Source organism: Cervus elaphus, chromosome 5, assembly GCF_910594005.1.
Source record: "Cervus elaphus chromosome 5, mCerEla1.1, whole genome shotgun sequence".
Classification (NCBI taxonomy): domain Eukaryota; kingdom Metazoa; phylum Chordata; class Mammalia; order Artiodactyla; family Cervidae; genus Cervus; species Cervus elaphus.
In genome coordinates, this window is record NC_057819.1 from 15,156,775 (window position 1) to 15,180,741 (window position 23,967).

The window sequence follows — 23,967 nt, forward strand, 5'->3', positions numbered from 1 at the left end:
CTAAGGAGCCAACCCTGCTTGACATCTTGATCTCAGGCTCCTGGACCCCAGACTGTGAAAGAGCAAATGGCTTTTGTCTCAGCTAACCAGTTTGCAGTAATTTGTTTCTGCAGCCCCAGGAAAGTAATACGAGTAGGATTCCAAGTGATGGAAAGGGAAACACAGCCACCTCTTTCCCACGCATCCTGAACAAAATGCCTAACTTCACCATTCCTCAGTTTTGCCCTCTGTAAAATGGGATTAAATACTAGCAAACCTCAGCATCCCAGGAAAGAGGTTCCTGCCTCTCAAAGTCGGCAGAGCTAAGCATTCTCAGAGGTACCTTAATCAGTTCACTCACAGCACATGGATAATTTGGTCCCTGAATCACTCAGAGCTACACCACTCAGCATGGCTCCAGGTACCCAAGGATGGTTTTGTGCGATCTGATTTTGTCAACAGGTGTGTTTACCTGCCAAACCCCAGAGTCAGTATAGCAAATACCAACGAGCATAGAAGGGTGGAGGGTGGGGGGTGGGGAACAGACATTCCTCATCTGGAGGCCCAATGGGTGCTCGACCGGGCTGTGCATGCCCCCTTCCCAGAGGTCATTCCACTCCCACGAGGTCATACTGCCTCCACATCAGTGACTTCTCCACTGCGAGCTTCAGTTTCTCCTTGTCCTTCACATGGGCTGAGAACACCCACTGTGTGGCTCTGTTGTGAAGTTTAAGGTGATGTATGTACCTAAATCCCTAGCATTGGGATAAGGCATTTTGTTATCAATAAACGGAAGCAATTATATTTGTGACAGCATTTATTTTCGCAATTAAGCTTTCAATCTGAGATAGCTGCAGATTCACATGCAGTTGTAAGAGTACTAGAGGGATCCCAGTCAAAGCTGTGCTTTTTCCCGTAGTCATGTACAGATGTGAGAATTGGACCATAAAGAAAGCTGAGTGCCAAAGAATTGATGCTTTCGAATCATGGTGCTGGAGAAGACCCTTGAGTCCCTTGGACTACAAGGAGATCAAACCAGTCAATCCTAAAGGAAATCAACCCTGACTATTCATTGGAAAGACTGATGCTGAAGATGAAGCTCCAATACTTTGACCACCTGATGTGAAGAGCTGACTCACTGGAAAAGATTCTGATGCTGAGAAAGACTGAGGGCAGGAGGAGAAGGGGGCAACAGAGGATGAGATGGTTGGATGGCATCACCGACTCAATGGACATGTGTTTGAGCAAATTCTGGGAGGTAGTAAAGGACAGGGAAGCCTGGTGTGTTGCAGTCCATGGAGTTGCAAAGAGTTGGACATGCCTTAGTGACTGAACAACAATGCATTCTTATTTAGTTTTTTCCAATGATAACATCTTGCAAAACTAGAGTACAATAAAATCACAACCCAGACACTGAACTGATACAGTCAAGATACAGAACATTTCCACCACCAGAAGGATCCCTCATGTTGTCCTGTTCTAACTACACCCAATTCCTTCTCTCTCCTCACAACCCCTCCCTCCCATCTTTTACCCCCAGCACCACTAATCCAGTCTTCACTGCTATAACGTCATTGCAAGAATGTTCTATAAATTGAACCATACAGTATGTAATCTTTTTGGATTGGCTTTTTTTCACTCAGAATAGTTCTCTGGAGATTCATCCAAGTTACTGCATGCAACAAAGGATTGTTCATTTTTATTGCCGAATGATACTTCATGGTATGGATGAGTATCCAGTTTTTTGATCAACCATCCACTGAAGGACAGATAGGTTGTCACCCTCTGCGGCTCTTGTGGATCAAGGAACTACAAACATGCCCTGAACAAGGTCCTGTTCCAGGCAAGGTCACGGTCTAGTTCATTCCAACCACCTTCCACACAAGACCACCTTGGAGGTAATTCTGATCTGATTTTAATAGTAATGTATCAGGAAGCCAGCCTTCTCACTCCATCCTAATTTACCTAATAGTAATTACATATTCCTGGCAACAGACTCGTTAATGTAAGGAAAAATAAGGCAGTGACATGTGGGCTAAGGTTTATGTGGCTGGGCTGTGAAGCTATCACACAGTCAAAGGGGGCACAGGAGGTTTTCAGAGGAAGTCAGTGACTGATTGTGTCAGTAGAGGGATAGGGTAAATGGAAGTCAGGCATCTATCCATCCTAGCAAGACTCTCTTCTTTGAACTTCTACTCATAGATGGGCAAAGAAGTTTCCATAGATGCTCTGCAAAAAAACATTATCCTTATTTAAAAAGCATAAAGGTTTGTGCTAGAAACAGTGTCCCGCTAGGCATACAGATCATGCTCCAATAGCAGAGCATGTTTAAATGAAAACATTGGTTCATGATGCACACATTCAGGCTGGGCCTGGGCTTGCATCACTTCTCTCATTCCTACAACAACTGCCATAGTCACATCGAGTGGCCCACAGTTCCCAACACAAACCAGGCTATTTCACATCTCCAAGGCTTGGGAGATGTTATTATTTCTGCTTGGAATGGGCTTCCCTGGTGGCTCAGATGGTAAAGAATCTGCCTGCGATGCAGGAGACCTGGGTTTAATCCCTGAGTTGGAAAGACCTCTTGGAGAAGGGAATGGGTACCCACTCCAGTATTCTTGCCTGGAGAATTCCATGGACAGAAGAGCCTGGCAGGCTACAGTCCATGAGGTCGCAAAGAGTTGGACACAACTGAGTGACTAACACTATCCTCCCCGCCTTGTCCCAGTTGGCCTGGAAGATGCCTACTCTTTCTTCAAAATGCAGCTCAGATTGCCCCTCCTCCGAGAAGCTCCCCTGACCTCCCACTCAACCAACCAGGTCAGCACATTCCTCCTCCTGGGACTGGCCCTGCCTGGTACTAGCTTGCTCGGATATTGGTCTTGGCTTCTGCTATTGCTTCAACACCATCACTTCTCAGCTTGCTTATCTGTCTTCGTCCTCAGGGTAAGAAGTTCCCTATTCTCAGTGTGTGTGCTAGAGGAAGGAAAATAGAAATGAAGAGAGGGATGGACAAGGAGAGAGAGAGAGGGGGGAGAAAAGGTTTACGCCCTTCTTCTAGATTGTGCTTATTTATCTTGGAATCAGCAAAACACCACAGAAACAAAAACATAAGAAGTGGCTAATAAATGTTATATGTATCAGTGAATGGAAAGGAAGGAGGGAGGGAAGGCGAGAAAAAGAGAGGGAGGCAAGGAAAAGTTGTCTTTATGGAGGAAACAGGGCAGCAATTCAGTCTCTTTCATATCTGAGGCTCAGGGCTGATGTGAATCAACAGAATCAGCAAAAGAGAAATGTGCACAGAGTGCCCACATTCCCCAGCAGAAGAGCTAAATGGGAGAGGAAATTCCTTCCTCGGGCCAGACCCAGATCGTCCCAATAGGAGGTTGTCTTCCGTAAGAGGGAAACTCAGACTCTCTCAGATCATGCAGGGAAGGGCGAATGGCGTAATTCCTCTTTCTGAGTGCAGCTAAAATGTGGAAACATTCTTCAGAGACCATCCAGTCCCCAACTTCATGTTGTAGATGGGGACGCTGAGATTCAGACACAGGGGCGATGTGCTGGAATCATACAGAGAGTTAGTGGCCCAAGTCCCCATTTCCAGCCCAGAAGCAAACACAGAAGGCTGAACCAAGTAATAAGAACTCACATCTGACTCTGAGGATCAAACGAAGCATGTTCGCTTCCCAGGTTCCCCTCACCCAGCTGTGCGCTGACTTTGACATGGCAGTAATAATAACTCTCTCTTCCATGGAAACTGTCTCCTAAGGAAACCATCCCCACCCTCCAACGCAACAGTAGTAGCAGTAATGTTAGTCGTTCAGTTGTGCCTGACTCTTTGTGACTCCATGGACTGTAGCCTGCCAGGCTCCTCTGTCCATGGAATTCTCCAGGGAAGAATACTGGAGTGGGTTGCCATTTCCTTCTCTACCTCCAACCCAACAGAGTCTCCTAAACAGCCTTACTTGTCTTGTGAACTCCAAAGCCCACTCCCAACTCAGGACCAAAGGTCAGGGCATCACAGCAGCTGGTTAATGACCTATGATACCTGGAGTAATCAGATGAGTGGGGGCAGGAGGAATAATAGCAGAAAGCAGAGCAAAGGTGGAGAGGAGATGAGGTTGAAGGGGACAGAAGAGCTACGACAGGCCAGAAAACAAATCAGCCGAGGTAACGAGGAGCAGGAGTGCTTCTATGGCTGCAGAAGTGAAGATGGAGAGAAAGGGTGAGAGCAAAGGATGAGGAAAACAGTCAACAGTAACAGACCAGAGGGGACCCACAAAGAGTAGCTGACCACTGTCATGATGGCGGACCAGAATAGTGACCCATGGTATTGCTGGAGGTCCGAGGTGCTGACCTGAGCACAAGTCTGTCCTCTATGTCCAGTTTCATGAGCCCGAACTCCTTAACCAGGATTCCTCTTTCTCTTATTGCCCCGTGCCCAGTCCTTCCAAGAGACAGTTCCTTTTGCTGAGCTAGCAGAGATGAGGCTCTGTTCCTTGCAACCAACTGAAAAGGACAGCAAGTAGACAGCCACTCCAGAAAGCTCCCCTGCAGTGGGCAGATCTTCAGCTTCGGACACCCAGGTAGGTGGGGCTTTTGATGCCTTGATGTGGAAGTATGCGCCTTACAGACTAGACCCCTCGGGAGCCGGCAGATGCTCCTGCTTCTGTGGCTTCTCCTCCATCTCCTCATTCTCCTCCACCTCTTCATCTTTCTCCATCTCCTCCGCTTCCTTCATCTCCTCCATCCCCTCACCCTCCTCCATGTCCTCCATCCTCCTCATCCTTCTTCTTTCATTTCCTCCTCCTTCCTCTTCTTTCTTCTTCCTCTTCTTGCTCCTCCCTCTTCCTCTTTCTCTTCTTCTCCCTCCTCCTCCACCCCTTTTCTTCCTCCTGCTCCTCCTTCTGTTCCTCCTTCTCCTCCACATTGTCTCTCTTCTTCACCCCCAGCTCTTCCATGCCCTGAGGATCCAGTGTCAGGACTAAATCCTTTACACATATCGCTGCACCAAAGCCTCTCCACAACCCCCATTATCCATTACTACGATAATGCCTATTTTACACAGGGGGAAACAAAGGCAGAAGGATCTTGGTTTGATCGCAGAGGGTATGAAGAAACCGAGTTTCAAGCCCAGACCTTCTGATTCCAAAATGCACATTCAAACCATTAGGCTGGGTGAACAGGTTAGGTTTTTATGAAGCTGGATTGACAGAGCTAGACAAGAGAGGAGACAGAGCAACGAAAAGGAAATCTTCAGACCAAATTGGCTCAGAAATCTACTGCACTAACCACATCATTGCCTGACAGAAAGAATCTGTGTGAAGCTAGTGAGAAGAGAAGTAAGGGGAAAAAAATAACCCAGCTCTCTGATAGTTCCTGTCCACCTTCATGCCAAAGCCGCTTTCTAAACAGAGGTTAATTTATTTCTCTTATCAAATTCTCTTGCTGGCAGACAAGCAGAACAATGTCAGAGTCACCGATCTATCTGACCCGTGTTTCTGTCTCACCTGACACCAAGAGGCTCACTGTGTCTGTAAAGCCAGAGAGAAAGGTCTCGAGATGGCTCTGAGCCACTCACCCCTCAAGAGGTCACAAAGGAAAGGATGGTTATAGTTACTTCCCAGGAGCCTCACCACTGGAACCTCCTAAACACCCCAACTCCAGAAGGGGGAGACCCTCTCCTAAAGACTTACATATTTTACCAAAAAATAAAAGAAAAGTGGACCCAGCCTGACACTGTGATTAGAAGCCCAAGATTTAAGCTTATAAAAACAGCTAGAATTTCCTGGACACTTATCCACACGCCAGGAACCTCTCCAAGCGCCTCGCCTTTCCCTGATTATTTCATTTCATCCTCACAGCCATTCTCTGAGGTTGGTACTCTTCTTGCTCAGCAGGAGACATTAAAAAAATATGGCCACAAATTCCTCGGACTCTTCCCACTGACAAGCGGAACCATGCCTCCTCCCCTCAAATCTAAGTAGGCTTGTGACTGCTTCTGTCAGGACAGTACAGCAGAACCGACACTGACAACCCTTGGCTAGTGACAAGCCAAGACAGTGCATGGGATTTTTATATCGCTAGGTTATAAAAGCCTCTGCAGCTTCCACCTTGTTTGATGAGAAAGTTGCTCTGCAAGCCCTGAGGTGCCATGTAAGAAGAGCCTGACTACCCTGAAGCAGCCACATTGTAAGGAAGCCCAAGCCACAAGGCAAGGCTGTGTGTAGTTGCTCCCAAAGAGACCCTCTGTTGAGTTCAGCCTTTGACTCATCCCAGCCCATGTGAGTGAAGGACCCTCTAGATCAGGGGTTGGCAACTTTTCTCTCGAAATGGCTCATTAGAACACATTTTAGGCTTTGTGAGCCAGTGATCTCTGTTGTAACTACTTAACTCTGCTGTTGTAGTTTGAAAGCAGCCATAGAAAATATGAATGTGGCTTGTTCTAACACAACTTAATTCACAAAAAAAACAAGCTGTGAGCTAGATATGGCCTGTGAGCCATAGTTTGCTAATCCCTATTCTAGATGATTCCAGCCCGCAGCTGCATCAGCTTTCCCAGTTGAGTCCCTGGGCATTGTACAGCAGAAACAAACCATCCCCGCTGGACTGCTTTCTAGATACCTGACCCATAGCCTCCACAAGCATGATTAAAAAGCTGTTGGTGTCCAGCACTAAGTTTGAGGTTGTTGGTTTGCACAGCTGTGGATTACTGGAACATGCCCATTTTACACACAGGAAAGCTGAGGTTCAGAGAGATTAAGTAACTTGCCCAGACACTCTAAGAGTGAGTAAGTGGAGGAAGCCAAGACTGGCTGCCAGATCTGCCTGACTTCAGAGGCCAAGTGTATCATCAAGTCCTAAGACGATGCCACAGGAGCCAGATGGTGAATGACTGAGACCCAGTGTGGTAGGTGACAGCTCGAGAGAGAAAGAACATATGGGCTTTGGTAGGGAGGTTGGAGAAGGAGGGAGGGACCAGTTGTGCATGGAGGCTTGCAGGCTGCAGGAAGGGGGTTGACTGTTTCCTCCACTCGACAGAAAGCCACAGGAGGGTTTTTCAGCAGAGGGTGGCATGATTCAAATTACATTCACTAAGAATCACTCTGAGTGCTGTGTGGAGAATGGACTGGGGAGGGGGCTAGGCCATCCCCAGCCTTACGCACAGAAGGGAGAGTATGGTTGCCAGGGAGAGGTCACACGGCCAGAGATGCTCATCCAGGTGGGTGACTGTCCACACACTTGGACTGGCCCACACTTTATCCACCTTCCACATAATGCATTGAGGCACCACAGGGCTTGAGAAATCACCTGCTGGCGTGTGCTACCTCTTCCTCTTCCATGAGGCTTTAAATGTCCCTAGGATCCCTTTGGTGTTGTCCAACCCACAGATCAAACAAAGAATGCAGAAATCCCCAGTGGAAATTTCCAGCCCATGTTAGAAAGAAAGACACACAGAGAGGTCTGCTGCTGACCACCATCTGAGGATCAGTCAGAAGCCAACCAGATCGGCTATGGCTCAGAGCTCAGGGCCCCCACACAGATCCATCTACCTAGTCTCCAGGAGGAGCTCAGAAACAAACTCTTGTCCCGCGGTAATCAGATTCAACAGATGTGTCAGAGAGTGCAGAACCTTCCACAAAGCTCATCCTGGCAGATGATGAAACAGCTCACAGGGCAAAGAGGGGGAGCCTGAACCACTAAGGACCCCCTCTCGGGCTGTCCTCCCATCCCTACTGTGCCCCTGTCAACACGTTCATTCATTCTCATTGCCAGGTGCCCTCTCTAAAATCAGACAGATCGCTGGCACACTCACTCTGCACTGATGGCTGGATGCTCCCCAAACTTTCCTAGACACAAACCACACAGAATGACAAGAGAGCCCAGGGGTGCTGGGAAGTAAGGGCAAGGCTCCCAGATCAATCCACCGAGTCCTGTTTGAGAACATTCCTCCCTCCTGCTCCTCATACGGCAGCGCCCTGACCCAGCAGGCCTGGACCCAGCGGAACCCCAGTCTCACCTTGTTGATTTTGTTGGTTTTGGGGAGCGTCTGGCTGATGTGCAGGTCCGAATACCGGGGTGGCTTTCGTAGAGGGTTGTTGATGTCACACGGGACGGACTCTGTCCGGACTAACCTTGCTGGATCCGTAGGGGTAAAGACAGCGATTTGGAAGTTTAAGTACCACTTCTGCTCTGTATCGATGCCAGGAGAGCAGACCCTACCCCAAAGGCCCACCCCCCAATGCTGGAAGGGAATTGCCGAGAAATGACAGTCATTGTGCTGTGTCACAGTAGCGGGACACTCTCCCCACTGTGTTCTCTGCGGTTTCTAAGATGTTCGTACTGTCAACATATGGCTTTTGACAATTAAAACTTCTAATAATGAAACTGAAGCTATCAGAATCTTTTTCTCCCGTATCATAATTGTTTCACATTGGAGTTCATTTCAGAATTTAACCTCCTTTGAGAGACAGGAGGCTCCAGATTTCTCAGGTGCTGTCATCAGTGGACAGCTCATTGTGGCCTCCTGTCCCTCCCCCACCTAAGCTTGTGTGTTAGGATCATCCTGTGTCACTTGTGGGATTTCTCAGGCCCAAGCGACCTCTAGCATGTCAAAGCACATTTGTCCTAGACAAGGTCATTGGGGATCCCTGAAGGGAAGTCTCGGCTCCCCCAGCCTCCCCTCTGCATCCATCCCTGCAGGCACACCAAAGCTGGACCAGCAGGCGGTGCTAAACAAACACGTCCAGACTCCAACCATGCCACCTGAGCCCCTCTCTCTGTCAGCCCTCTGTTACTTACTATTTACAGGGGCCGCAGGAGGGGCGAGGCTCACATGCAAATGTGATGCCTGGTAATGCTACTGGCTAGCTGTTTTTTATTGTGGGGGTGGGGCAGTTAGGGAGAAAGTTACAGCTTTGCACTGACCCAGGGATTTAATTTCTCTCTTACGCCTGAGCTGCCATCACCATGGAAACCAACTATATTTTCAACTTCCTACCAAAGAGGGGCGGGTAGAGCAAGAAGCTGGCAGAGTGCTGGAAAGTTCCTGTTTGCTCTTTGAATAAAGGGGGCATGGCCCTGACGGTGGGTGGGGGGGAGGGTGCCCTTCTTCAGATGTCAGCGTCTGAGAGCGGGTCACCTCCCAGCAGGCTGGTTCCAGTCTCCACGTGGGAGTCAGGGCCCCAGCAGGCTACCACGGAGGGGTGTCTGGCGGGAGGCAATTTCCCCCAAAGAATCTGATGCAACACAAGGTCTCCAGAGCAGTGAGAGTTCAGTTTTAAAAAAAGCTTGGGGTGTGTATACAGTTGCTCAAGGAACAGATGGTTCTTTATTAAGGATGTGAGGTGGGAAGGGGCAAGAGGAAAGAGCTGCAGACTTTTCCTTCTCTTGCAATTTCCTCTCCTCATGGAGGAAAGCAATGCAAAGATCATCGAAAACCAATGGCCCATTGGCTCTGGAAGACAAGCCAGCACTTTTGGCAGCCATCTGCCTCCTTTTTTAAGTTTCCCTTCGGTTCGTTTGAGAACAGGGCAGGTTCCCCTGAGCCCACACCGACCCAAGGCCAGGAGGGCTAGGAGGGGTGGAGGAAGAGGACAAGGGCTAGCAACTTGTGTTCCCCAAAGTTGGCACTAAGTCTCCACCCAACCTACAGAAGGCGGGTGGTGGGAAGGGGGCCAGTAAGAATTTTAACAACTTTAATAAGTTGCTTACATGGGCTTCCCAGGTGGCGCTAGTGGTAAAGAACCCGTCTGCTAATGCAGGAGACATAAGAGACTCGGGTTCAATCACTGGGTCGGGAAGATCCCCTGGAGGAGGGCATGGCAACCCACTCCAGTATCCTTGCCTGGAGAGTCTCATGGACAGAGGAGCCTGGAGGGCTATAATCCATAGGGTCACAAAGAGTTGGACATAACTGAAGCGAATTAGCACACATGCACAACTTTTAAAAATAAGTATATGGCATATGAAGCCATTTGGGCTTTTTTAGAAACATGAGAAGTGGTACAATGCAAGTCACATTGCTGGAGTGGCCATCCCCTCTAGGAGGTGCCTGGGCTCTCTTTCCGCTTTGTATGGCCCCATCCAGCCAGCATCTGTCATTCAGGGTACCTGCTTGGCCCTGGCAGGCATCTGGGTTTGCAACTTCTACTCCAGAGCAGTGCTTCTTAACTGTAAAGTGCAGACGAATCACATGTAGATGCTGTTTAAAATGCAGATTTTGATTCAATAGGTCTGGAGTGGGGCCAAAAGCTGTGCATTTCTAACAAGCTCCCAGGTGATTCCCGTGTTGCTGCTGGTCCAGGGGCCACAGCTGGAAGAGTAAGGGTCTGGACCGGCGATGGCCAATATCTGCAATGATGAATGTGTTCTATATCTGCAATGTCCAGTACAGTAGCTGCATGTGGCCACTGAGCCCTTGAAATGTGGCTGGTGTGACAGAGTAATTAAATTTTTATTTCATTGTAGTTCACCTAAATCTAAATAGTCAGATGTGGCTGGTAGCTACTGTATTGAGCAATACAGGCTTAGAGAGTCCCCCACTAGATGAAGTACAGTGTCGATAATGGAAAACCTACCCCAAGAATCAGGGGAACTACATTTTGAAAGTTGGACTACACGGCCTCATATTGTACTCTTGGCAGACAGGTAAAAACTTTCCTTCTAGTCTTCCCTTCTGACTAAATTGGTCTTGCTTTTGCCTGGTGGAAGGCTGGTAGTGGCTTCCCAGAGGCAGTGTCTGGCTACCTCCCTGCCCAGCCAGGTTGGCCCAGGCATTCCCCAGGCCTCTGGAGATGGAACACGGATGACCCAAACCAATAGGTCCAATCAAGACCCCTCTCTGTGCCTATTTCTACAGGGCCAACTGACAGTCTGAAGAGCACATAGTGGAAAAACACTCAGCTAGTACTCTTTTTAAGTGGGAAGGGAAAGGAGTAGGACTGGGGGGAAAGAGAGGAGAGTGAAAAATTAGGAGAGAAGACAAGAATGAGAGAAAAGAATTAGGAAGGGGAGATGAATCTGAGGGCTAAACTATCAAGGAGACCAGAGTGAGGACAAAGAATAGGGAGAACGGGCACGGGGGTGGATTAAGGTGACAGATGTCAGGAGGAGGGGGTCAGAGGGAAAGAAATGAGGCAGGCAAAGGTTAAGGATCAAGGGGTTATCCAAAATTGACCTGGATAGACAGCTATCTCAGATGGCCTGCAGGAACCCTCACTACTACCCCAGGGCATGAAGTGTTAAATACTTACCTCCTCGGTGGATGATCAGGAGATGACAAGGCGGGGCTTCTTTGGTGCATTTGTTGTGGCACTTTAACCTGAGAGAGAAAAAGAGAAAAGGATGGATAGATGTATGGATGTCAAGATGAACAAGTGGATGGATGGATGGGTGAATGGATGGATGGATGGATGGATGGTTAAGTAGATGGAGAGATGGGTGGGTGGGCAGATGAATAGATGGATGGATGGATGAATAGATGGATGTTTAAACAGATCAGTGGATGGATGGATAGATTGGTGGATAGATGGGTAGGGTGGATATATGGCTGGGTAGATGAATGGGTGGATGAGACGCACCAATGGTTCAGAAAGCTCTGGGTGCTATGGACACCAAGATGTGGGGTGAGATAAGACAGCTACTGCAAAGGCATACCCTTGGAACCTAGGAAATTAACTCTGGAGAGAGTTTTTCTGTCATCCCACATTCACAGGTCAGTCCTGGATGGTCCAAGAGTGGGAAGTAACTGTTTAACCAACAATGTCCACTTGGACTTCATGCTTTGAAAGACATTGTTATCTATCAGTCTATATTTGTCATCATCATTCAATCACCACCTGCTTACCTGAAGACTCATTTGCCAGCCATTGTATCAAGAATTCTATAGATGCTAAGTCATTAGATCTTTAAAGCACTTTTATGAAATAGGTATTATTCTTCCCATTGTACAGATAGAAAAGCTGAGTTTAACTGACTTGTCCTAGCAGAAACCCTGGCTCAGTGGTGCCTGAGGCAGGCTCATTTTTTTCTTAAAGGCTCATTCTATAGGAGACAGCCAACCAAGACTTCCAACTAGGATGAGATTAGTAACAGGTATTAAGTTTTACTGGTACTATGTTTAAGAGTTTAGAGGTAAAATGTCTTCTTTTGAGACAAATCCAAGATGTCACCTTGCTCTTCCCCATACCTTTGTCAGATTTCAAAGGGTGTTATGACCTGGTTTTCTCTTTTTCTTTTCTAAGGCCCCCAGACTCAGACCCATAGGGAAGGTCCCAGCTCCCATGGAGATAACTAGTGTTGCATCAAAGCCCTGATGGAAAGCCCTGCTGAGTGTGAAATTAGCCTTTAATTCATTCTACAAACAGGTCCTGGGGATACACACAATGGTCACGCAGATGAAGCCCCTATGTTTATGGGGACAGTTAATGAACACATAAATATCGGATCGTTGCCAGTGTGGGAAGATGGTGAAAAAATAATGCAGGGAAACGAGATGGAAAGTGACAGGAGTGAGGTTAGGGGGCAAAATCAAGCCTGATGGGTTCAGGGGTCAGAAGTTAAAGGCTGATGAAGCTGAAATGAAGAGAACCAGAGTGAAAGGAAGATTTGAGGAAGGGAAGGTGGGCAGAGCCCCAGTACGAGAGTCTGTATTTGATCCCACAAACACCCGGAAGAAATCAGAGGCTTTAGACAACTGTGACTGGGTCAGATGAGTGCACCTGAACTGGGGGTACTGCTGATGACAAATGATAGTCAGACCAAGAGGTTTCTGTACTCTTCCCTGATTGAAATAGCTCAACTTCCAGAAACTTCCAGAAAGAGATTGTCCCTTTCTGCCACCCCCGACCTAGGAGTCTTCTTGAGCAAACTCAGCTGGAAGGCTGATGGGCAGGTGTGAAGCACCCCATTCCCTGACACGGGCAGCGCCATGAAGTGGCGGCAAGCAACTCAACGTGATTTGGACCGTGTCCAAATCAGGACAAGGCAGGCGAGACCCCTAGTGACCTCAGCCGTCTCCTGTCTCCTCCTGGCATCTTCCTTTCTGTCTTCTGCAGGAAGGGAGCAGCCTTCCTCCACCTCTGGCTGCAGGGTGGGAGATGGAACATGCATTCTTCCATCCATGGCTTCAAAGGGCAGTGCCGGGGCTGGGAGCACGGCCCCTGCTCCTGCAGAAATCCCAAGAGATCGTTCTCCGATGCCCGGACAGTTAAGCCTTGCACAGAGGTTCTCATGTCAAAAACTAGAGCCCACACATTCAGGACTTGCTCATCCAGACAGTAGGATAAGCTTGGCACTGAAATCACCCAGACCCTGGAGGGGAGGGGGCACAGGGACTGAGGCTAGACATGCCTCATTTATGAAGAATCATTTTTCCAGCAGCAAACACGCATGATTCCACCAAAATTAGATTTTTTCCTTTTCACTGCCTAAGAAAGAAGAGCCACTAGCATGCAATTTATTGGTAGACCACCTACTTCAGAGTCAGATTCCCAAGGCATACCCTCTCGGGTTCTGACTCAAGAAGTGCTGGAAGTGTGGGTTTCCAGCAAATGCATGCCAGAGCTCAAGGACCACACAGAAGAGGGACACACTCTACTTCCCAGATGAGAGATGTCTGGATGTCTAAGTCTTCCAGAAGGCAGGGTCCTCCTTGTTCCATACCCCACCCCCAAATAAACAGATTAAAAAGTAAAAGGAAATGGTGTCAGGATAATATACTTAACAAATCTGAGTTCAAAGCCTGACACCACCACTTCCTGGCTGTGACAAGCTGGGTAAGTCACTGACCCGCTCTGAGCCTCAGTTTTCTCATCTGTAAAGTGGGGACAATCACAGCATCTGTCTCACAGGACAGTAGAGATGAATGATACAACAGAGGTAAGAAGCCTAGGACGAGCACTTGAAGTTGCAGGTACTCTTGTTTTTACTGTGGGGGTTGTGTTTATTGTTAGTTTGCGCAGTGTTCCACTAACTAACAATCTGTGGGACAACTCAGGGGTGTATTATCAAGGGACTGGACCCCAGGTGCCCATGACTGTCACCTGCTCTTCTAGGACCCAGGACAGGCTGCCTTCCCTTCCTGTCCCTCTCTCACTTCTCAACACCACCCCCCTGCCCCCCTCCACTGGGGTGCCCTGGGCTCACCTCTCAAAGAAACTACTTGTCCCCAGATCTTTGTATCAGGGTCTGTAGAAAAAGGGGAGCCCAACTAAGTCACCATGATTATTAGAAGAAGTTTGGAACACCGACATGGTCTGCCCCAAAGCTCTTACATCAAAACCAAGCCTTCTGCTCCTTGTCCTTCATGTGCCCCTTGAGCCCACAGTCAACGAATTGCATCCTCCATATGCTCCATTCCACAAGGAGGAAAAACGGAGAGGTGGGGAAGACACAGCGGACCTCTCTGGACAAATCTCCATACCAGACATGGCCCTGAGGAGCCCTGCAAGTTAGGATGGTAACTCTGATCAGCTCCGGGCACCAGGTAAAGGTCATATGTGCTTCCAGGTAAAAAGCCTGGGCTTCAGAATCCAGCTGACCTGAGCCTGGGTCACAGTTCTACCTTTTCCAGACCAAGGAGGCATCCACCTGCCTGGCTAAGTTCCAGGTTCCTCGTAGGCAGAACTGCCATGAGGATCCAGTGAGGAAATGCCGAGTGGTGCCCACCTGGACGGCAAATAGGTCAATGTCTCTGCAGGCTGGGCTAAGGCACACTTGAGGGCACACAGGAAATGTCACACAAGTCTCAGGCAGCCTGGACACTTGGAAAGGATTTATTTAAAACTTTCATGGAAAAGAGTTCATTTTTTTCAACTTCAAAGGCTAACAGGATAAGCTTCAGTTATCAAGAAAAGTTGCTTACGTGGGATATCTCCTGCTCCAAAGGAGCTGCTGGCCGAATGAGACATCCTCTCTGTCTGAAAATTAAATATGTGAATTTATCTTGGGGGCAGGATTTGGGTCTTTCTCCTCCTTGCAGCACCTTTCCCTCCCTGCTGTCAGTGCCTGGCTTGGTGGCTGGTGCCTGATACAGGCTGAACAGACACTGGAGAGATGGAGGGAGAGAGGAGAGGAGAAAGACACAGGAAGGTAGCCCAGCAGAAGGGAACGCCCCCAGATTGCTCCTGGTGTGGGAACATGAATAGTCTCCATCAAATTTTCTGAATTTTTTTTTTTTCTGATGTGGACTACTTTTTAAAGTCTTTATTGAACACGTCATAATATTGCTTCTGTTTTATGTTTTGGTTTTCTGGCCGTGAGGCATGTGGGAACTTAACTCTCTGACCAGGGATCGAACCTGTGGCCCCTGCATTGGAAGGTGAAGTCTTAACCACTGGATTATAAGGGAAGTCCCAAGTCTCCATTAATTTTTAGAAAGTGATTTCTATTTCTTATAACTTGTATCCCTTGCCGTTTGTGAAGTGCGGACGGACACACCCCCTTCTGCATTCCCTTCTTTCGGCCCTCCTTCCTCCCCGACGCGGGGGTGGGAGATGGGGGTCTGACCACAAGCAAACTGGACTTGTGTAGATCCTGCCCAGAAACTGTATGAGACAAACAGTTTTATGAGCAGCTCTGCCCTTTCCTTAATGGATGTGACCTGGCCCCCAGCAGCCCCTAAGAGCAGACACAAGCCTGGAGACTGGTGTGCGGCTGGGATCAGTAAGGCAGGCTTCCTGGATGAGGCACCATCATGACCCTTGCTGGTGAAAACAAACATGTTCAAGTGGTTTGCCAGCGGAGTTGAACCAATTTACGAAAAGTTTGCTCCAGGCAGCCTAAATCCCTGATCCTTTCTTTCATCCCACACCGGCTCACTTTGCAATCTGCCTTTCCTTACAGAGTGCAAATGGGATGTTTTTAAATACCTGGTCCCTGACATCCAGTTGAAGAAATGTTAAGCAAACACCCAATTGGAGCCAGGCGCTCTTAACATAACCCTGGGCAATTCTGAACAACAATCCTGTGAGCGATGGATACTGTTACACCCATTTTAAAGTCAAAAAGACTGAGGCTCAGGAAGCAGCCCAATCACATAGATAGTAAACACAGCAGACTCAGGATAACCATTCATTCATGCTCACAAAAAACATCATCATCTTCTTCCTCTGTGCGAGGTGCTGTGTGAGGCACTGCGAGTGTATAATAACATAGGGGGAGAATTCTTCTTTAATCACTTTTCTTAGCATCATCTAGCAAGGAGTTTACTATCTAGATGGGTATGGAAACCCATCTCTTGTCCTTTCAAACATGAATGCCACATTTTAAAATTAAATGAGTGATTAAAATCACTCATTTCATTGCCTCAAAGTCAAGTCACCTCCTAGAAATGACGCAATTTGGATGGGAACCAGGATCCCAGAGCCTTGGGTTCGGAAGAAACACTTCCATCCAGAGGCTCCTTTTGAGATCTATTCCACGACCTAGTATTTCCTGAGCACTTACTGTGCCAGGCATTGCGCTCACCCTGTTTGTATGAACAGTGAACAAAGCAGACACAGCCCTTCCCCTGAACAAAGTCTGGTTAGAGGGACAGAGCGGTAAATAGATAAACACAACATCGTATGTTACATGGGATGATCTGAAAGGGCAGGATATGGCACTTTGGAACTGAGGGGAGTCAGGGAGGGCTTCCTGGAGGCAGTGATAACTGAGCTGCACAGTTATCACTGAATAGAGGTGCACAAGAAAGATCTAGGCTGAAGCACTAGGGTGCAAAGAAGCATCAGTGAGTGGGCACAGGTGCTGCTGCAGGGTTGGTGGCATGGAGAAGCTGGAGCTCTGGGCAAAAGGAGGGACGTGGTGAGAGGGGAGGAAGGAGGGGTAAATAAGGATGGCACAGGCTCTGCTCAGGAAACTGGATTTTATTCTGAGAACTGAGGGGAACCAAGGAGGGTGTTAAACAGGGAGGTGCAGGCTGGATAAGCATTTTGGAAAGACCTCCCCCGACCCCCGCCCCACCCTGGGAAGCAGATACTTACACTTACGGGGCAGCCAGTGCCCATCTCGGGTTATCCCTCCTCACTCTCCCGCCTCCGCTTGCCTCCCCAACATCACTGCATTAGGTGCTTCTTAAGGCTTCTTGCAAAATCACTAAACCAAGTCAGTACCCTCTTTGCCGTGGGTTTGTCTGTATGAATACCCCAACTGAGCAGTTTTGTCTAATTTTGGTTCCCCTTGGGTCTGTCATTTGAGCCCATACTTCTAGAAACATCTCCTTATGGTCTCAGTGAAGGACCTCAAAGAACACACCCCCCTTCCCTCACTGCTGACTGCCCAGTGGGGTTGAGCTCTTTGGCCTTCAACTGTGTTAGAAAGAGAAAGGCAACAGCCGAAATGAGCAAGGGAGATGGGGAGTATTAACACAGAAATCAGAACGAACACTCCAGCAACATAATGGACAATAATTGGGAAAACCCCAGCACCGGTCTTTCTGTAAGAGGTCTCTATAAGGAAGCCATAGATTTATTACCTGTTGGAGACGCCTCCCCCAACCCCACACCCCGCTTCCCCGAGAGAGGAGGGCATGACCACAGAGTCTTCTGGGTTCCCAGCACCTGGGGTGGAGGGGGGCGGGTTCATTGCAGAGACCCATTTATCATCTTTCGATTCAAGAAGGGATGATGGGAGAAGGCAGCAGGTGGGGGAGGAAAAGACTGATAGCTCTGGTCCAGGGTCAGGTTGAGATCAGATTCTCATCTTCTGCTTGTCTGGTTCAAGGAGAGGCAGAGTGGGGACTGGCAGCTGTGTGGCTGGTCCTTTGCCCAGGTAAACTGGTTAAGGCTCTGGGATCTTGAATCAGAGGGATCAGTGGGTTTGAGGAGTGGATTCACCCACAATGAGACTTTGGGGCCAACTAGTTATTCCTGAAGTTATTCCTAGTTATTCTACTTTCTTAAAAACGGGGATAATAATAGACCCTACCTTCTCAGGTTGTTGTAAGAATTAAATGAATTCATGCATGTAAAGTACTTAGCAGAATGTCTGGCACTCAGCAAGCCCTTGATACATGATACCATAACCATCACCATCATCCTTGTATCCAATCCCCACCTCAACCTCCAGGAGAATTATAATCTACCCTCACATACAACTGTAATTGGACCAAACTATAATAGGTAAGGGGCTTCCCAGGTGGTGCTAGTGGTAAAAAACCTTCCTGCCAATAAAGGATACATAAAAGACTTGGGTTCAATACCTGGGTCAGGAAGATACCCTGGAGGAGGGCATGGCAACCCACTCCAGTATTCTTGCCTGGAGAATCCCATGGACACAGTAGCCTGGCAGGCTACAGTCCATAGACTTGTAAAGAGTCGGACATGACTGAAGCGACTTAGCGTACATAATAGGTAAAGACGCATATAAGGGACCATTAATTCTCATGATGATTATTGCAAAAACTGAAGTGTTTCTATTAGTGGAAAAAATAAGTTTAGGCTTCAAGCTGGTGATCTCTGAAATGCACGCTCATAATTATATCCTGCCAATATCCTGCCCGTTGTACAAATTCCTGAAGCTTCCAGGAACTTCGCAGCAGCTGCAACACCAGCTCATCATTTCCCCAGTTTTGCAAGAGCTGGGAAAATTAGAGCGCCCAGTGGCTCAAACCAACCATGGCTTACTTCCTGCTTTTATCTCCTTGTCACCTGTGGCTGAAGTCATTTTGCAAACACAGGAACATTTCAGATAAAACATTGGACTTTGAGGCAAGGACACTGGAGAGAAGGACATGCAGGGCAAGGAGGGCACCAAAGAGCATGTGAAATCCAAGTGAAAATATCCAATAACAGAGCAAAACCAGATAAAGAAGTGCCTGTAAAATGGCAAAGGGACTGCTTACGTGAAAAGAATTAAGTGCAAGCATGTCTAGCCAGGCTACTGCGGGCAGGAGGAGGGGGAACTATGGAAAATGCATTAAAACACACTGGAATAAACTGGAAATAGTGTGCTGTTTCTAAACATCACTTTCTACCTTTCCAGGGAAGTGATTATGGCTCTCACGCCTACGGAAGCGGGCAGTGACCTTAATCGGAGCATGTAAAATGTTTCTACCAGCACAGACCTGCCTCCGCCAACCTGGGTCACCTGGGACCTGGGAGTTTCAGTGCTTGACCCAAGGAAGTCCCAGGCAACCCGAGCAGTTTGATCATTCTATTGAATATTTCAGTAATGGCACTCTAATGCTGGCACTTAAAAGCTGAATAATGGATATACAGTCCCACTGGTTGGGGATGAGGGATTTAGGATATAAAACAGTGGTTCTCCCCCAAGGGTAATTTTGTGCCCCCTCCACACCGCAAGGGACATTTGGCAATATCTGGAGACATTTTTGATTGTCATAGCTGAGGGTGGAGTAGGGGAAGGGTGGAGTGGGGGTGTGTGTGTGGAAGTAATGGTGCTAAACATCCTTCAATGCATAGGACAGCCTCCCTACCACAAAGAATGATCTGGCTCAAAATGTCAAGAGTGCCAAGGTTGAGAAGCCTCATTACGAACCCTTTAACTAGTCTCCCAAGAAACTGGTTGGTTCAGAAAATCCCCAAAGAAAAATGGAGAAAAAGGACTACAGAAAAGTAGGAAATGGGCTAACTTTTCCAGAACTTCAACGTTGCTTAAACCCTCGGAGGTGATCTGGTGAGTCTGTTTCTTTTCATATTTCATATTAATAGAGAATCCACTTCTGTAATGAAATAACTGCTGAGCATCTTACAGAGTCTGATTTGAAAGAATCATCAAATCATTAACATGACTGGAGCACTCACATGTCTCATCACATCAAATGAACACAGTAGCCTCATTTTACATCAGAGAAGTTTAGAAACTTTCCCAGAGCCACACAGCTTAGAAGCAGCAGAACCAGGACCTGCTCTCTCTGGCTCCAGCGTCTAGATCATGCTGTTGCTTTACTGTCCTATGTCGAGCTCCCTAGAAACAGATCCTGAGATGCGCAATCTGGCAAGTGATTTATGGAGGGGGTTCTACAGGACGTTCCTTAGCACGGTAGGATGGGGGAGAAGCTAAGCAAGGACATGGTTGCAGGTGACTCTGGTCTCAGCCTGATCCCACAGGGGGCTCTGGGGTGTGAACTGTACCCTTGAGTCTGTCTGCCTGCAGGCAAGGAAGCTGGCCTTTTGCACACCTGCACCAGTTATGCCCTGACAGCCTGCCTCTGAGCCCCCTGGGGGAGAAGCTACAGTCAGCCAAGGGCAAGCCCCCCGGGGAAGGTCTCACGTTTGAACTGGTAGCACCGGCATCCCTAAACGAGGTCACTGGGACTGTGCTCAGCGGCTACTAAGTTAATCATCCTATCTTCAAAGCAGAGGAGCCAGTACTCTGTGGTCCTAAAGGAAATGAGTCTTATACATCTGCAAGGTGTTCTGATACCCGTTCGGTTCCTGTCTCAGGCCCCAAGAGCAGGTGATTCAGAGCACAGCAGGATCTCCACCACCGCCCAGAGGCACGGCCAGCCCGACACCACATTCTCCTCCCTGCACCGGGCCTCGTCCTGGCCGGCAAGCTGATCCAGGGTGGTGGGAGCTCCAGAGCCCAAGACCGCTTTCCCAGAAGAGTGGCTGGCTGGGTGGTGAGGGGTGCCTCCCCTTCACGGGCCTGGAGCCTCAGGAGGCAACAGCAGGAGTCCTAGGGCTGGTATGTGGCTGCAAAGCAGAACCAGTCTCCTCTCTACCCTGGACTCTGCCTGCAAAATATGCTCAGACTAGGTTCGATTCCTGGGTTGGGAAGATCCCCTGGAGAAGGAAATGGCAATGCACTCCAGTATTCTTGCCTGGAGAATCCCAAGGACAGAGGAGTCTGGTGGGCTATAGTCCACTGGGTCGCAAAGAGTCGGACACGACTGAGCGACGTACACTAAGTCCCGAGCCAAGCCTTTGTCCGTGCTGTTTCCTCAGCCCAGAACACTCATGCTTATGTGCAAATAGGAATTATCTAGGAAGCTGACTAAAAATGCAGATTTCTAGGCCATACACCGAGTCCGGGTCAGAGTCACCTTGGTTCAAATTCTTATTTTCTAGAATACAACCACTCAAATCACCACTGCCAGTTTTCCTGAAAGAAACCCAAAAAAGATGTGGACAGGTTTCCGAGGAACCTGACCTCAGCCCCGCAGAAGTGTCCTTCTCTGGAAGGACCCTGAGAAGGGGGAAGGGTGCAGATAAGACATGACTGAGCCAAGGAAATCCATCAGCATCTTACTACAAAAGCAAACTTCAGCCAGCTGAATCCATGGTTATCAGACAATACATGGTCTGTACTGACAGCCGACCACTTAGAACTCAACTCCATTCTGTGCTCGTGAACCTATTAGATGAAAACGCCTCATTTTAGATAACTGCAAATTGCTTTCTGAGCATAATTTCCTATTAGTTCATTAATCTCTCTATTCAGAATGCTGACAAGACAGCTGATGATAATTCCGGAGGAAACGGGCACCAAACCAAAGCAGGGGGGAAAGGGATTAGACATTCAGAAGTACTCTGGCTTCCTGGGTGGAGGGGTACTCCCAAATTAATTTAATAACAGTATTAACTTTCATTTATTAAGTTCTTATAATAGGCCAGGTACCAGGCTAAGCATTTTCCCTTATTTAGTCAATTAAAAAAAAATTTAGTAAAGTAGATGTCATTTTTTTTCTTTCTGTATAGCAAGAGGGCTTCCCAGGTGGTGCTAGTGGTAAAGAACACACCTTCCAGTGCAGGAAATGTAAGAGACCTGGGTTTGATCCCTGGGTTGGGAAGATCCCCTGGAGAAGGAAATGGCAACCCACTCCAGTATTCTGGCCTGGAAAATCCCATTGACAGAGGAGCCTGGAAGGCTACAGTCCATGGGGTCACAAAGAGCTGAACATGACTGAAGTGACTTAGCACGCATGTAGAAAGAAACTGAAGCTTAGAAGAGCTTACACAGTTAGTGGTGAGTCGGGATTCAAAGAGAGGTGTGTGTGTATCTGACCTGGGTTCCTAATCATAGTGTATCTTTTTTGACTCACTCCGCACACAAATATTTACTGGACAAATTTACTGGAGAGACCAGGACGAGCAAGACTCATGTCTACAGAGGGAGGCCAAGGGATGTCACAGCAGAAGAGACTGAAAAACAATCAGCAGAGACGGACCAACATTAAAAAAAACACTCATGTGCTAAAATAAGCTTTGATCTTGGGAAACCAGTGCTTTCATATATAGAGCAATGGTTCTCGGACTGTGGTCCCAGGACCGGCACTGGCAGCATCAGCATCACCTGAGAACTTGTCAGAGATGTGATTCTGGGGACCCACCTCAGACCTGCTGAACTAGAGACTCCGGGGTAGGTCCAGGGAGCTGTGTTCTATTCAACTTTCCAGGAGATCCTGATACACACTCCAGTTTGAGATCTATAATCTACAGAAATAAAATTAGCTCTGCAAGGGGATTTGGAGCTCACGAGAGCAGAGCTTCTCAAAATTAATGTGCACGAGTCACTGGGACAATCTTAAAATGCAGATTTGGGGGCAGCAGGTCTGGGGTGGGGCCTGAGAGTGTGAGTTTCTGATCAGCTTCCAGGTTCTGCTGCTGCTACAGGTTATAGGCCCAGGGACCACATTTGGAGTAGCATATGTCTAAGCCAGGGAGTTTCTGGCAGTAACACCACCAGAATTGTCCTAGATTTTTTTAGTTGCTTAGTCGAGTCTAACTCTTTGTGACCCCATGGACTGTAGCCTGCCAGGCTCCTCTGTCCATGGAATTCTCCAGGCAAGAATACTGGAATGGGTTGCCATTCCCTTCTCCAAGGGATCATCCTTACCCAGGGATCGAACCTGGGTCTCTTGTATTGTAGGCAGGATTCTTTACTGTCTGAGGCACCAGGTAAGCCCTGTTCTGGGTTTTCTTTTTTAAAACAGGCAGGGATCGGGTTGGGGGTGGGGGGTGGAGAATCACTACCTTCGGGACAGATTTAAACCCAAGCCTCTGGAAATGCTTTAGGGTAACAGGAAATGACCCACATCACACACCACTTTCCCCCTGCAAGGTTCCCAGTCAGGTTTAAGACCTTCCCTGAGCACTCCAATTAAAACTGCAGCCCCTTCCCTGGCCCTTCCTGCCTCCCTTCTCTGCTTTGTTCTTCTCCTTAGCACTTAAGCATCATCTGAACAGATGACCCATTTCACTACTTCATTTACTGTCTGGCCTCCCCGTCTCCACCCCCACTAGCATGTAAACTCCGTGAGGGCAGGGATTCTGTCTGTTTCATTGACTGTTGTTTCCCCTGTTCCTAGAACAGTTTCTGGCACATAGTACATGCTTAATAAACAGAAGTCAAGTAAATGAACAAACAGTTCTGCCCATTTTTTAAATCCGCTCAGACGGCTAAGAATCTGCCCTGCAGTGCAGAAAACACAGGTTTGATCCCTGAGTGGGGAAGAGCCCCTAAAGAAGGAAACGGCAACCCACTCCAGTACTCGTGCCTGGTGAATTCCATGGACAGAGAAGTCTAGCGAGCTATAGTCCATGGGGTTGCAAAGAGGCAGACACGACTGAGCAACTAACACTAGAACAGTTCCCGGCACACAGTACATGCTCAATAAACATTGGTAGAGTAAATGAACAAATAGTTCTGCCCATTTTTCTAACCAGCTCCCTCCCCATTCTCAGCGTTGCCCTCTGGGATTTCACTGGTTACTGACTGTATGCCCGCACTTCAGCTTCACTGAAGTTCACGTCTCTATAGGTGTGTCTTCCCCTAACCTCTTTGACAATGGGCTCTGTTTTCCTTTTCTGTCCTTTATCCAAATCTTTCCAACTAAAATTTTGCCAGTCTTTGAAATCCCATATAAACAGCCAGCCATCCTCCTCACTGTTAATTAATGCAAAAAAACCTGCAGAATTTCACTGATGGAGAAGTAAAATCAAACTTCAGCAGATGATATCAGTAATGCAAGCTCCTAATGGCAACCCACTCCAGTATTCTTGCCTGGAAAATCCCATG

At 48.0% G+C, this 23,967-nt stretch overlaps 1 protein-coding gene across 2 annotated transcripts in view; it reads right to left on the reverse strand.

Annotated features, from left to right (window-relative positions):
* Nucleotides 1-23,967, reverse strand: part of KSR2 (kinase suppressor of ras 2) — a 426,399-nt gene that overhangs the window by 81,004 nt on the left and 321,428 nt on the right. For both annotated transcript variants that reach the window (XM_043901784.1, XM_043901785.1), the window contains exons 8-9: nucleotides 11,238-11,305; nucleotides 8,003-8,121 (exon numbers count right to left, since the gene is read on the reverse strand). In XM_043901784.1, the coding sequence (XP_043757719.1) occupies nucleotides 8,003-8,121; nucleotides 11,238-11,305 (187 nt within the window). The remainder of the gene's footprint in view (nucleotides 1-8,002; nucleotides 8,122-11,237; nucleotides 11,306-23,967) is intronic.